The sequence below is a fragment of the Theropithecus gelada genome, chromosome 15 (assembly GCF_003255815.1).
Source record: "Theropithecus gelada isolate Dixy chromosome 15, Tgel_1.0, whole genome shotgun sequence".
NCBI classification, from domain to species: Eukaryota; Metazoa; Chordata; class Mammalia; order Primates; family Cercopithecidae; genus Theropithecus; species Theropithecus gelada.
In genome coordinates, this window is record NC_037683.1 from 74,873,734 (window position 1) to 74,889,334 (window position 15,601).

Genomic DNA, 15,601 nt, shown 5'->3' on the forward strand with positions numbered 1-15,601 from the left:
GGCATCTGGTCAGCAGATACAAATCCTTTACTATCTTGTAGGGTCTTTTCCCTGCTTTATTTCCCAAAATATTGCTGCAAAACAGTTTTGAATAAACAGCCAATTGATTTCAAGTTCTTGTTCATCCTTCAAATTCATTAACCTCTTACTGATTAAACAAACGGTAACCATTTTCTGGAATGTCATTTTCAGACAGTTTACTTCAAAGCATTAGAAGTTTGTATCAGAAATTTTAATCTGTGACTCAATATTGCAAGGTTTACATCGGCTTCATTTTAAAAGTTCTCTGGTAGGAAGATTAATAGAAAATGGTGGAATAATTTTACTATAGAAGAAGATACTTGAGTATATAGTGTTAACACATAGTTCACTGCCTATGTAGTTAAGGGTTATGGTAATCATCTTATAATCTATTATCCAAAATCTATTCATGAAAACAGTCCCTAACAAAGTTCAAGATTACATCAATCTTTATTATTACTATAATGTATTACATTTCTAAAAAGACGCTTTATAGTTATTAGCCTGACAAAATTATAATAATGCTTCTTAAAATGCAATACTATAACTGTTCCTTCTAATACTCTTCTGTAATTTAGGGGAAAGTAACCTTTAGGTGCCATTAACAGTTTCTGTTAAAAACTGTCAAGTCGAGGAATGAGGTTTCTCAGTGTCTCCATTTCATTATTAATTGAAAGCACATATAAGGCAGGAACAAAATTCTTTTCCTAATAAAAGGCAAATCTAACGCACCAATGAAACTTAGACCTGCACTGGACTAAAAGAGCACTGCTCGCTGAGGACTCAATCCTGGATAAAGGCAGAAGGCCTTGCTCCTCAGTTGCCACTCAAATGGAACTCCACTTTTGCCTGGAAACAATTCACTACCAGCCTACGTCTTCTTTCGGGAAGGGTGGCTAGCAAAACAGAAAATAAGGATGGCAGGGGGTGAATGTGACTCTGCTTCCCATACATAAGCAGATGAGGGCAAGGCTGCCTGGCGTATCTTTAAAAACAAGGAGGAAGGAGGAAGGTGGCTGCTTGCACTGGCATTGTCTGCACACACAAAAGCAGGCACAGGACCATCAATAGAGGTCCAGAAAAGTTCTTTGGTCTGGCCCTTATAAAGCAGCAGCAGGCCATGAAAAATAAAAATTCAACCTGCAGTAAAGTAAGTTTAATTTTGCCAGTCCAAAAACGCCCAAAATCTCGTGTATTGTTACTCAGAGCCATTCACCTTCATACTTCCATAAGGGCACACTCCCAGTCCCAGTGGGCCAAGGAAGAACTGGGTGTCGGCAGTGACATAACCCTTGGGGGAAACAGTAGATCAAAAGAAAAAGTAGTCATGAAACAACCGTACCCCAAGATGCAGCAACAATACTGTCTGGAAGAATGTAACTTAATTTTTAAAAAAATTACTGGCACAATGATGTCAAATACATTACATTAAAAACCATTTTTTCAGAAACAACCAAAACAGATTAAGGGCAATCACTTGATGAAATACTAAACAGTCAACCAAAATAACCATGATGATTATGCAACAGGGAAAAAATAATATTCACAAACTAACGTGAAAAAATTTAAAATTGTTCAATTAAAAAAAAAACATGTAGAAGTCAACAACTTGAATAGAATAAAACCAACAGAGTAATGGTCTATATTGTAAAAAGTACCTCAAAAACAAAGAACCTACAAAACACAGAAACATATAAAACACAGAAAACAAAGAAAGCAAGTTTTACCTTGAGCTAGTCTTTCAAGTCGTTTTCCATGCTCTGGAGGTATAGCATACCTAAAATTTTAAACACAAATAAAAATTTTAGGTTTATAATTTTTCAGCTAGTAGCCTAAGGATATCTATTCCTAAATAATATCACATAAAAGAAATTCAACACGAAACTCCACTTAGATGAACTGAGTAGAGATTAGAAAGCCAATCACAGAATCATATCCCTTAGACAACGAACAGAAGAAAAATATGCTTACAAATTACCAATTTCAATGTCACAACTCATCGTGCCAACCATATTTTACAAATTAGGGAACAAAGGCCCAAGGTAGGTAAACTGCTCAGCAACAAGATAGCTAGTCACAACCTAGAGACCCTCTGCCAGCTCTCATAGCACTGCAGCACTCTAGGGTTGCTTTTGGTTGTATGTTTTTTGTTTTGTGGTTGGTTGATTTTGGCTTTTGTTTTTAAGAAAATCTGGGTTGCTCTCTTTTTAAATTTTAAAATATTTTTATTGACAAGCAGAACAGAACATAAAATTATTACACCAACACTTATATTTTCACCAAATGTTACTAAAAACACTGTAATTTTCAAACAGACTTTAAGCAAAAGATTATCAGCCTTAAAAAAAGTTTTTATTCATTTCATAATTATGTGACTTTAAAAATCTTGATTATAATAAAAAGTTTTCACCCTTAAAGAACAGAAATACTCATTTCTAGTTCCATAGTTATTTTTACTATGGCCTTGCTAAGAAATTTTAAAACAACAATCCCATAATATCCTATATAAATACTAAATTGTATAGGCATTTTAATGAGAAAATGTATGGATATTAACAATAAATCTGAATAATCATTCCATGTTTTACATATAAACTATACTTTGGAAGACCTCTATTTGCTGTAGTTACTAGCTCAATATATATTTAGTACAAGTTATTTCTTACTAAAGTAACTTAACTAATTGTACTTAACACAACACTTGGTTTCATTTAATGCTACTGATAACATATGCAAAACTTAATTGGATCCGATGTAACTAGGCAATTCACTAAAAGAAAATTCAATCATATATCCTGTTGCTTAAGGCACTGCTAATGAAATTATTCCAACTGAAATGGGAAGATAAAATTTTAGCATAACTACATGACGATCACTCAATGTATATTTTCACCACTTCTTACCAGTTCTTAATTCCTTGCTTACATCACAAATATACCCAGAAAAGGGGTGTGGGTGGTGTAGGTGTGGGGGTGGGGGTGTGTCCATTCCAAACAAGAGAGTCAACCTTCCTCAACTCATCACACACATACATACACACACACACACACACACACACACGTAATATGAATATGCCTGCCAACAAAAGGTAGGATATGGAGGTATTTATATATGCAGATTCATTTTTCTGAAAAATTGGTAAGGTTAAAGCTCCTCAATCTAAAGTTCAACCATCTGCTCAAAGAAAATGTAGCTACCCTCATCTGCAGAAAGGAGGAAAAAGTAAGGCAAGATAGCTCTACCCCTACTCTGATCCTCAGTTACTCCTAGGATCCGAATCAAACCAATTCAATCTCCTCATTCCTCTCCTCCCAGCTGGGCTTACTGGCCTATTATTTTCTACAAGTATTTCTCAGGTGCAGTTATTCCTGCCTTAGCCAAATGATCTAATTAGTTCTACTTTTCTTCTTTTAGATGGAAGACAGTGTCTCAATTTCTTTTCATAATCTATAAAGATCAAGTTCATTTTAAAATCATAACTATTAATAAAATTCTTACAGTTAACCAACTATTGCTATAGTTTAATAGCTTCAGAAATAATCGAAGGATGAAAACTTGCTTCCAATCACAGCCCCGTACACAGGAAGACATGTAGTATTTCCCAAGCAGAACTAAATCCTCACAATGAAAGCCATACTGTGGTAATATCCAGCGAAGCACAACTAGACAAAAATGCCTTCAAGGAGAGGTCACTCTCCTTCCCTGCCTTAGTCATTAACTTGCTCAGAGTGAACCTACTCATCTCCATGCTTATCCCTGTGAAATATTTTGCATGCTTCTCTCTTCTGTTATCAATGCTATGCTTTGTGGCGTAGTATTTAAATAATGACATAGCTATGCAATGTTTCGTATACAAATAACTTTAAAAGTTCCCTGAATGAGTCCAATACCCTGCCCGAGGGTCTGACAAAGGACAGTCTGAAGATAAGTAATAATGCTAATAAAACTGGAATGTAATCATCAGATTTTTCTGTTTTTAATGTTTCCACATAATAAAGGAACTAGGAAAGACTAATTTTGAATTTTTAGAAATTCTACCAAGAGCCAAATCATTGTTCTTGCCATGAACAGTAAAATCAGAGCACTACCCTACTCAGCAGTCAAGAAGCAATATGCCTCCATGTACCATCTTGACAACCCCAAAATCTTGCTCAAAAGATACTACTATTCTTGCAGAACACACATCCCTCAGGGATGCAGTACCCGGCGTACTCTGAAAAAAGCTCCCTAGGTGATTCTGACAGGGCAGTACATTATGATGAATGAACGAAAGAATGGGGTGATTTCTAATTACCATATCTAAGAATCTTTGCTTGGTCCTGACTCCCCATAACCTTCCTGATGTCAGATGATGGATTTGTGTATGCCATGCTTTTTTATGTTTTTCCTTCAGGTTTTTTTTTTTCCCCAGTAATACCACAATGAATGGCCCAAGTCAGAATTCTAAACAAAAGCTTCACATAGCACTTTCAAACCTGCAGTCAATGTGTGTAGGCTGACAGACAGCCCTCGCCTGTAAGAAGGTGGGCACCTGGCTTCAGGGGCACTCAGTCACATTGCATTTGAGCACCAGACTCACTGTCTTCTCTGCAACAGCACCCCTGCTAACCCTACACCATGGCACTACCTTGATGGGCAACTGCAGCAATTTGAAGCCAAACACAACTCTAATCTGTTTCAAAGCATGCCATGAGAAGAGAGAGAAAGAAAGGAAAGACAACAAAACAGCAAAGTGCATATGTTTTCATGTGTTTTCCAGCAACCAGCCTCCTCTGGTAGAGGGGAACCCACATTCGACAAGAACTGGAAAGCAACATCTAAGAGACATTGCACAAGCCGCTTCACAACTGTCAGACCTCGTCTACCTCACAGAACAACGTGGAACAGATCGGCTGAGTCATATTTAGGAGCTCATTATTAAATGACGGCTAAATCACTTCTTGGCCTTTGGGCTAAGATCAAGTGTAAATGATGGCTACAAGGCAATGAGGTGAGCCTGACTTGCTGCCCCCCACAGCCAATAAACTTGAGAAAATGTTCAAAAAATATCAGTTCAAACAATCCTAACATCAAGGGTCAGACAGGCACATAAAAGGCTGATTACAATTTGAAAGATCCCAGGAAAGCACAGTACCTTTTTGCAACCCATTGGAATATCCAAAACTCAACCCTCCAGCAGCCTGACGATCAGGCCCTATATTCTCTTTCTCTACTGCACCATCACAGCCCTGAGCAAATGCAGGATACTCAAATCACCGGGTGGTTGAGTCATTCGGATTACTGTCCCAAAATTTTCCTTTATGATAGATGTGCTGCTACTAAGAATCACTTTAAAACAAACTAATTCAATTCAGGAGACAGTTGCTGAGCACCTGCCACATCTAAAGCATTGCAGTTCAAAGAACTCAAGGCATTTTCCATGTAAGTAGCGGGGGTAGAGACACATACAGATATCGCTAAGACCTATCAGAGTGAAGCCTAGATTGTGGCACGTGGACCTCAGCAACATCAAGTGACCAGGCACACGTACTATCATGTGGCAGTTAGTGTGAATAAGAGGAGGGTAAAAGAGAAGGGAAGACCTCCGATTTCTCAAAACACCCAAAGTTATCGCCACTAGGGATGAACTCTAATGCCTCAACTCTGGGACACTTCTCTTACATCTGAAATAAGTATCATTACCTATTTACATTTCTAAGATAACTTCATAGTTCTATCTACCAGGTACCAGGACAAAATTAGTCTTCCTGTCCTAAACAGGAATAAGATACAGCAAAACACCCACTCCTCTTTCCAAGCTCAGCTCAAGACCCCCCAAAGAGAACTCCCACTCCCTCTCTTGCTGTATCAACAATCCCACATGCAGGCGTCCACCGTGGCACTCAGAATACATGTGTATGTCTACCTTCCTGCCTCCCTGCTATCCTATCTCAGCTCCCTAAGAGGAAGAGTCTATGGCTTTCTCCCGGAATACAGCACCAGAAGAACAGATATTCTGTGTTTGCTGACTTGTACCACTCTCAAATGATAAACCATATTCCTGCTCCTCCAAGATGGAAGTCCTGGAGAAGAGGAAGGAAAGAGAAGATGAAAAAATCATGAAAGCAGAAAATGGGAAGGAAGATTATGTTAGCAAACCTCATTTCCTGACTGTAGGGTCAGCCTGGCCTGCTCAGGACTAACTGCTGCCATCCTCAACTTCCAGATCCAATCAAACGTCTACTTCAATCAAACTCCCAAGACTTAAGTGTCTCCCAGGATCAACTTTTTTTTTTTTTTAATGTAGAGATGAGGGTTTCACTATGTTGCCCAAGCTGGTCTCACAAACACCTGGGCTCAAGTGATCCTCCCATCTCTGCCTCTCAAAGTGCTGGGATTACAGGCCACCATGAGCCATCAGCCACTGTGCCAGTCTACATTTTCACTATAGCATGGTCTCCCTATGCTTCATCCTTGCCTTCTCTTCATTCCTCCTGGGACTTACCCAGAGCTACGCTGCCTACAAAGTCCATAGGCTGTGACAGATAACATGTGCTCAAGATAGACTGGGCAGGCTTGGGGCTCTGAAATTCCACATAAACCACTTTCCCAGAAAAATGTCATCTAATTCCTTTCTAAAATGAAAAATGAGTAATAAAGTTAAACAGCAACATGTTTGTACTTTATTAAAATATGCTAGTAGTCTTTACCTAAACAAGTTTTGAAAATCAGTATAAGTCACTGTCAGACAATAGCTGAAACAGAATGCCCTGAATGAGAGCAAATGATAGGAGGAAAAAAGTCCTTTTAAAAAACCCAGGGCTTTTAAGAGTTTTAAATCCTGCTGCTCTGATAACATCCAAGTGTTTATTAATTTCTGTTTAACCTACTATGGACATACCTCATTTTATTGCACTTTGTTGTGCTTTAAAGATGCTGCATTTTTACAAACTGAAGTTCTATGGCAATGCCGTGCTAAGTAAGCCTATCTGTGGCATTCTTCCAATAGCACATGCTCGCTTTGAATCTGTGTGTCACATTTTGGTAATTCTCACATTTCAATCTTTTTCATTATGATATCTGTTATGATGATCTGTCATCAGTGATCTTCGATGTAGCTACTGTGATTGTTAGGAGGCACCACAAACCATGCCCACATAAGTGGGTGAACATAATAAATGTGTGTGTTCTGACTGCTCCATTGGCTAGCTGATCCTGTCTCTCTCTCTCTGTCTCTCTCCTCGGGCTGCGCTATTCCCTGAGACACAACAATACTGCAATTAAGCCACTAATAACCTTCCAGTAGCTTCTAAGTGTTCAAAAAAAAGAAGAGCCGCATGCCTCGCACTTTAAATCAAAAGCTAGAAATGATTTAGCATAGTAAGGAGGGCATTTTGAAAGCGCAAACTGAAAATTAGGAATGCAAAGAAAAAGTTATTGAAGAAAATTAAAAGTGCTACAACAGCAAACACAAGAATGATAAGAAAACAAAAAACACTCCAGATATGGAGAATGTTTGTATGGTCTGGATAGAAGATCAAACCAGCAACATTTCCTTAAACCAAATCCTAATCCAGAGCAAGGCCCTAACTCTCTTCAATTCCATGAAGACTGAGAGAGGTGAAGAAGCTGCAGAATAAAACTGGCCTCTAGCAACATGAGGTTTAAGGAAAGCCACTGTATCCATAAGAGAGAAGTACAAGGTGAAACAGCAAGTCCTGCTGATGTATTAATAGAAGTTGCTGCAAATTATGCAAATCTAGCTAAGATCATTCATGAAGGTGGCTACATTAAACAACAGATTTTCAATGTGGAGGAAACCTCCTTATACATACCAGAAGACGATGCCATCTAGACATACCAGAAGACGATGCCATCTAGAACTTACATAGATAGAGGAGTCAATGCCTGGCTTCAAAGCTTCAAAGGGACAGGTACGGTGGCTCACGCCTGAAATTCCAACACTGTGGGAGGCCGAGGCAGGTGGATAACCTGAGTTCAGGAGCTCAAGACCAGCCTGGCCAACATGGTGAAACTACGTCTCTACTAAAAATACAAAAATTAGCCAGGCGTGGTGGTGCATGCCTGTAATCCCAGCTACTCGAGAGTCTGGGTGGGAGAATCACTTGAACCTAGGAGGTGGAGTGGTGCACGCCAGCAATCCCAACTACTCAGGAGGCTGAGGCAGGACAATCGCTTGAACCCAGGAGGCAGAGGCTGCAATGAGACGAGATTGCACCATTGCACTCCAGCCTGGGCCACAAGAGCGAAACTCTGTCTCCAAAAAAAAAAAGCTTCAAAGGACAGGCACAACTCTCTTGTTAAAAAGGCGAATGCGGCTGGTGACTTTAAATTACATCCAATGTTCATTTACCATTCTAAAAATCACAGGACCCTTAAGAATTATACTAAATCTACTTTGCCTGTGCTGTATTCAGGAGACCCATCTCACATGCAAAGACCCACACAGGCTCAAAACAAAGGGATGGAGGAATATTTATCAAGCAAATGGAAAGCAAAAGAAAAGCTAAGGATTGCAATCCTAGTCTCTGATAAAACAAACTTTAAACCAACAAAGATCAAAAAAGACGAAGAAGACATTACATAATGGGATCACTGCAACAAGAAGAGCTCACTAACCTAAATACATATGCATCCAATACAGGAGCACCCAGATTCATAAAGCAAGTTCTTAGAGACCTACAAAGAGACTTAGACTCCTACACAATAATAGTGGGAGATTGTAACACCCCACTGTTAATATTAGACAGATAAATGAGACAGAAAATTAACAAGGATATTCAGGACTCAAACTCAGCTCTGGACCAAGCAGACCTAACAGACATCTACATAACTACCCACCCCAAATCAACACCTCTTTATTTCTCGTCTTCTCTGCCAGTAACAAGTCTTATCCACTCTACAATCTCATAACCTTGTATCTATCTCCCAGCAGTATCACCCCAATTTCAACCTTTATCAGCCTTCGGCTAGACTATTGTCACTATTACAGTTTAAAAACCGTCATGCCTCACTGCCTGGCTTTCAAGACCCCCCCCAGTTTAACCCCAGCCTTCTTAAATATGAACATTCCACTCCCTATAGGCTGGACTAAGAATTATTCTATCACTCACATAGGTGTCTACCTGACTCCTCCCCTCAAAACACCTCCTCCATGTTTCAATTCACAACCTCTCAAACCCCACCCAGATTCCACCGCCTAGAAGCCTTCTTTGACCATTACAAATCTCAGCCATCTCATCCCTTTTCTTCCTCCCAGAGCTCTTCAATTATATATTATGTAGTATTATATACTACTTCCCAAAGCAAGATGCTGCTCAATGTGCATACATCATTTTTGTCTTGATAGGTCTCGAGTTCTATGAGGTAGAAAAAGCCTACCACCACCCAGACATTTTCACATAAACTATCCATTTTTGTCTACCTTGTATAGTGCCTGCTCCACAGCCAGGCCCTAAATTATGGGCCACAGTTGCTCAATTATGTAGCTAATTCCAAATTCTTTGAGGATAAGAATGTACTTTGCACTTTTTTTGTATACTTTGAAAACCATCAAATAAAATGCCTACCATTATATATCCTCAAGTACCTACTGGTTTGTTAAAATTAATAATCATTTAAGCTTTGGGACAGTACGCTTTTTCTTGATATATTCTGCATATTGCTAAAGTACTGCTAACACTAAAAAACTGAATCACTAATGAACTACGAACACACTAATTAGATATTTACAGGATTATGTTGCATTTAAAACTGAAGTCTTTTACAAATTTTTTTTAAGATTTATTTTGAAGGCCAAGGAAAGCAAAATTCCTCTAAACATATCTTCAGGTGATTTACTCAAAAATTAAACATAAACTGATATAGCTCTGTAGTTGTGATACAAACACTATCTTGAACTGAATGACATTAAGCCAACATTTCACAATAATAGTAGGTAAATCTATACTTTTGAAAATCTACTTTCTCTAGTTCAAGTTTTCTCTAGGAACTGTCCTCTTTGTACTTCTTTCAAAATAATGCTCCGTCCACTTACTTGTTTGCGAGTACTTCTCAAAAACTAACTCCTACTTCTCAGATCACTCCCTCAAAACTCCCTATTGTCTTTCGGGAGCCCTTGGCTGTGTGTTTAGGAACAAATGGTTTCTGTTGTCCCACTGCCCAGACATCTGTCACAGGGCTGTTACAGGCAGCTGCCACAGGTCCGTCTGTTGCTCTCACCAACACAGGCTGCAGCACCTACAGACAGCCCAGCTTCCACTCACGTTGTGACATCCAGGACCACAGAGGGGAGAATTCCTTCCAGGCCCATGTCATGCTCTGGCAGGTCAGTCCTAAAACAGGTCTGTCCTATGCTCCCTGCACCTAACTAAGGCTGTGTGAAGTAGTCATTTCCTCCCTTATTTATGTTTCTGTTTCTTGTTGCTGTTTTGCTCACAGTCATCCCCTGCGAATAAGAAAGCCCAGTCCCTCAAGGACAATTTTTAATGGATAACAACCTCAAAATGATCCCCCTAGCCCCATTCCTGGCATAAGCTTGTGTGCCTGACTTGCCCTCTACCTTCATTAAAGTGTTCAAAAACACAGTGAAAAAGAAGAACTGACCAATAAATATGATTACAGCTCATCACAGCCATCATTTATTGAGCACTGATCACACACCAGAGCTTATGCTAAGATGCTGTAATACAAGTTCTACTACTACCTCCATTTAACTAATGAGGAAGCCAAAGCTTCCTTACAGGCATCTCTTCACTCAAGCAAGGGGATGACAGAGCTGACACCCAACCACAGACCTAATTCCAAAGTACAAGATTTACTCTCCAACCCATTTTCCAACACTGTTTCCCCAACAAGCACTATGAAGATATCAAAAGGAAAGAAGTGACAGGGCCCATCTGTCCTCCAAGGGAAAAACCCCCCTCTTACAATGAACAAGCAAGACAATGGCATTTTAAATAAACTGCAGATACAAAGAACAAGACCAGCAAAGCACTACCTGAAGTGGTTGTCTTTTTCAGGGAGGATGCAAGGGAGTTCTTGTTACAAAAACACTTTATGAATCAAAAAGTAAAGTATATTTCACAAAACTCAAAACTCCTAAAGTAGTTCATTTATAATACACTTTTTAATCAAAGCATACTCATAACCAATTGTCAAAAAGATTGAACCACTATGGATTTTATAGATGTGACTATGTTACATTTTCATATTACTTATGGTGCTAACAAGTTTTAATACTTGTGCATTTATTAAAGATTAAGCATTACGTTTTAAATTATGAAGTCTTGTTAGTTAACTGTGGAAAGGAGAACATTTCATACTTAATTTTCACTTCTTAAAAATAGATGAATGTGAGAAACAGAAAGCATGGTCATAGGGGATGCTGCAGGCAGGCTGCCAAGTCCCACTCCTGGCAAGGCCCTTGCTGCCTTCATGAGCTCTGCTTCCCTCTCTCAAGAACATACCCCTTGAAGAGGGAGGGAATGGCGGCCTACATGCAATGGACGTTCCAGACTTGAGTATAAAGGCTTGGCCATCTTGTTTGAATTTGGGGCAATTCTGAACAGCAATGTCAGCTCCAGCACTGCCCTTAGGTCTGCCCAGGACTCTGCTGGAGTTTAACTTCCCCTTCTGCCCAGTCCTGCCTTCCCCCTTGTGAGCAGTGCTAAGGGTTATTCCTGGAGCACTATACAAGAAACCTCCGGCACACAAATCTCAGAGCGAACTCCTCAAGTAATCTAAGCTAAAACAATAACAATAAACATGTTTGTAAAGAGGTGTCACTTAAATGCCAGTCCTCTTGCCTTGTAAGCTAGGCTTCTAAGAGTACAGCCTGGAGAATGAGGTCTGAAATGAGGTCCTACAGAACTTGAGATTAAAAGCCCCTGAGGAAAGGAACTCAGCTAGAGCTTAGCTGCACCCTTAACGCCATTCGTGGCCCATTTCCTGACATAACATTCAGATGAAAACCAGAAACCCTAGCAACCATGTGTGCAGGCAGTCATAACTGTGGAAGCCACAGTGAGAAAAAATCCTTACAAGAAAGAAATAACTAAGCTTTAGAAAGGTGGGCAGTTCTTTTTAATCCAGGTTTTCAAATACAATTCGATATCCATATACATGTAAATTAACTCCCTGAGCAATCAGAAAAATTAGTAAGTTACCATTATCTAACATCATTATTATAAAATCTAGTAAGACAGTAACTGCACAAAACTTGACTTTCAAGAAATAATATATTTTATATTACATAGTCTACTGAGTATTTTCTAAACAGAAAATAATTCAGCGTCTTACACACTATTTTTCATGAGAAAAAAAGGTATTCTAAATTAGTTGGTATCAACTCTGAACAACTTTTTAAAAAGCTTTCCTGACCTCTCCAAAATCCTCAACAGATAATACATGCCGTAGTAAAGTGACTTTTCTAGTACAGTCAGCCCTCCACACCGAGAGTTCCACATCCATGGAGTTAACCAATCACAGATCAAAAATACGTTGGGAAGGAAACTGTTGTGTCTGTACTGAACATGTCTAAACTGTTTCTCTGGTCAGTATTCCCTAAACAATTTGGTATAACCACTATTTATAGGCATTTACATTGTATTAGGGATTACAAGTAATCTAGAGATGATTTAAAGTATAGGGGAGGATGTGCATGGGTTATATGTAAATACCATGCACTTTATATCAGGGACCTGAGCAGCCACAGGTTTCAATATTGTGAATGGAAGCTGGAACCAATTGCTCATGGATACTAAGGGGTGGCTCAACGAGGTGATCCAGGTCACTGATTTCAAACTGCTTTCTATGTCACACCCCAAAGCTCCCAGGGTTTCCTGTGATTAATGCTGTTATCTACGGGAAACTCTCTTCATGTGAGGATATTTTCATACTAAAGTTTCCTCACGTTAAGACTGCCTGCACATACGGCTGCTAGAGTTTCTCTATTTCACCTAAACGTTCTGTCAGGAAATGGGCCATGGGTGGCACAAAGGAGAAGCAAAGCTCAAGCTGAGTTCTTTTCCTCGGGGGCTTTTTATCTGGTGTCTTTATAGGGCCTCAGCTCTACAAGGTGCCTCCAGGGAGGGTTTGGTGGGGGAAAGCTTCTCACCACACATTCATCCAGATCAGCTCTGACTTATGTTTTCTGCTTTAAATACTGAGATTCTGCAGAAACTTTCATGTATAGAAAGTTTTGAAAATCTCTGTGTTAAAGTTTTTCCAAAGTAGGGACCTATCACAGAAAATATTCTTTCTGGTTGATACATAAGTGTTCTGTGTAAGATCTGGATTCCATATAAGATTTTAATCCCGCTGAAATTTTGCCCACGAGGGTTCTGCTACTGCAATAAAATACAGTGGGGAAGTGGAGGGGAGGGGCTAAAAGCTTTATGTCTCAACTGTAAGTAAGTTTCATAAGTAGAAGCCATTCTGTCGAGTTCACCATGGTGTTATTAACACCTAGCTTAGTACCTGACATAGGCGTGTGCTCAGTAAGTATTTAATGAACAAATTAGAAAAACAGATAAAACCATAAATCACCAAACACAGATGCAATGTTTTATAACAGCATCAAGCATTAATAAAACAGGGAAAGATGCCATTTCGAGAAGATTCTAAAATATAAGAATATAAAAAGTTGATGACAAATTAAAAACATGCCCATATAAAATTCTGCCCATATCCAAAATTTTCTGAAGGAAACTTTTCCCAACAAAAAACTTACCTAATATAGGAATCTTCTGAGAACATTACCCTTTCCAAGTGATCATTTATTCAAATATCAATTGTGCTTTCTGATACCAAAATGGTACTATAGAAGCAAGCTGGATTCATACCTCCTACAACCCTCACAGAAAACCAAAAACAAATATACAGCACTGGCCGGGCATGGTGGCTCATGCCTGTAATCCCAGCACTTTGAGGCTGAGGTGGGCAGATCACGAGGTCAGGAGATCAAGACCATCTTAGCCAACATCATGAAACCCCATCTCTACTAAAATACAAAAAATCAGCTGGGCATGGTGGTGCGTGCCTGTAATCCTAGCTACTTCTGAGGCTGAGGCAGGGGAATTGCTTGAACCCGGGAGGCAGAGGTTGTAGTGAGCTGAGATCATGCCACTGTACTCCAGACTGGTGACAGAGCAAAAATATATATATATATATATGTGTATATATATATACACATACACACACACACACACAGCACCAAATATATATATATACACACACACACAGCACCAAATCATCACCAGCAATTTCCTAGAGCTCAAGTATGAGAAGGAGTCAGTTCCCAGAGAAGTAAAAAAATTCCAAGCAAATGGTAAGAGAATAAGAGACTTCTATATCCTCAGCACCCCTTCCTTTGATCTGCCTGAAGTCAAGTGTGCAGAAACTATACCCCCCCCTCAACTCACGGTTTCTACACTAGAATAGAGATCAAGGTGGACAACCAGCTTCTCCACCATTGTGGGTTTCCCAGGAGGAGACCTGTCCCCTTCTTCAATCTGTAGGAAGCATTGGGTACCTAAAGAAAGAAATAACCCTGAAGACAGCCAGACTCAAATAGCAATGGCAGGAATACCAGTCCCAGCCCTGGAAACTCTGCAACTCAGCCAAAGCAGATGCCAAATCAGAGTAGTAGCTCAGCAGTACTACACTGTAGCTGGTTTGTTCCACAGGTCTCCTGGGAATGAACCCCTAGCTAGCCCTCTCACACCCTTTGGGAAATACCCCATTCAGGACAGGCAGCACTCTGATCCTTTACTAGAGCTAAGGAAAACCTGGGCTTAAGGCACCATCTGGTATCAAAAAGGAAGTAGTAACCTAGTAGAAAATTAGAAAAGGAAAGAAAGAAAGGTCTAGAATATCCTTGGTAAATATATCCAAGGTAAATTATAAGACTCTCTAAGTAGACATATCTAATAGTAACCAAAAAAAAAAAAAAAGGCTGGGCACAGTGGCTCACACCTATAAGTCCCAGCACTTTGGGAGGCCAAGGCAGGCGGATCATCTGAGGTCAGGAGTCCAAGACCAGTCTGGCCAACATGGTGAAACTCCATCTCTACTAAAAATACAAAAATTAGCTGGGCAGCCAGGCACCGTGGCTCACGCCTGTAATCCTGGCACTTTGGAAGGCCGACGCGAGCGGATCACAAGCTCAGGAGATCGAGACCATTCTGGCTAACACAGTGAAACCCTGTCTCTACTAAAAATACAAAAAATTAGCCAGGCATGGTGGTGGCGGGCACCTGTAGTCCCAGCTACTCAGGAGGCTGAGGCAAGAGAATGGCGTGAACCCGGGAGGCTGAGCTTATAGTGAATGGAGATTGTGCCACTGCACTCCAGCCTGGACGACAGAGCAAGACTTCGTCTCACAAAAAAAAAATAATAAAATAAAATAAATTTTAAAATAAAAAAAAATTAGCTGGGCATGGTGGCACATGCCGGTAATCCCAGCTACGGAGGGCTGAGGCAGCAGAATTGCTTGAAACTAGGAGGCGGACGTTACACTGAGCTGAGATCACACCATCGCACTCCAGTCCAGGTGACAGAGCAAGACTGTCTCAAAAAA

The 15,601-nt window shown here is 39.9% G+C and overlaps 1 protein-coding gene across 7 annotated transcripts in view; it reads right to left on the reverse strand.

Annotated features, from left to right (window-relative positions):
* Nucleotides 1–15,601, reverse strand: part of KDM4C (lysine demethylase 4C) — a 463,944-nt gene that overhangs the window by 293,927 nt on the left and 154,416 nt on the right. For all 7 annotated transcript variants that reach the window (XM_025358671.1, XM_025358675.1, XM_025358674.1 and 4 more), the window contains one exon: nt 1,749–1,798. In XM_025358671.1, coding sequence (XP_025214456.1) covers nt 1,749–1,798 — 50 coding nt within the window. The remainder of the gene's footprint in view (nt 1–1,748; nt 1,799–15,601) is intronic.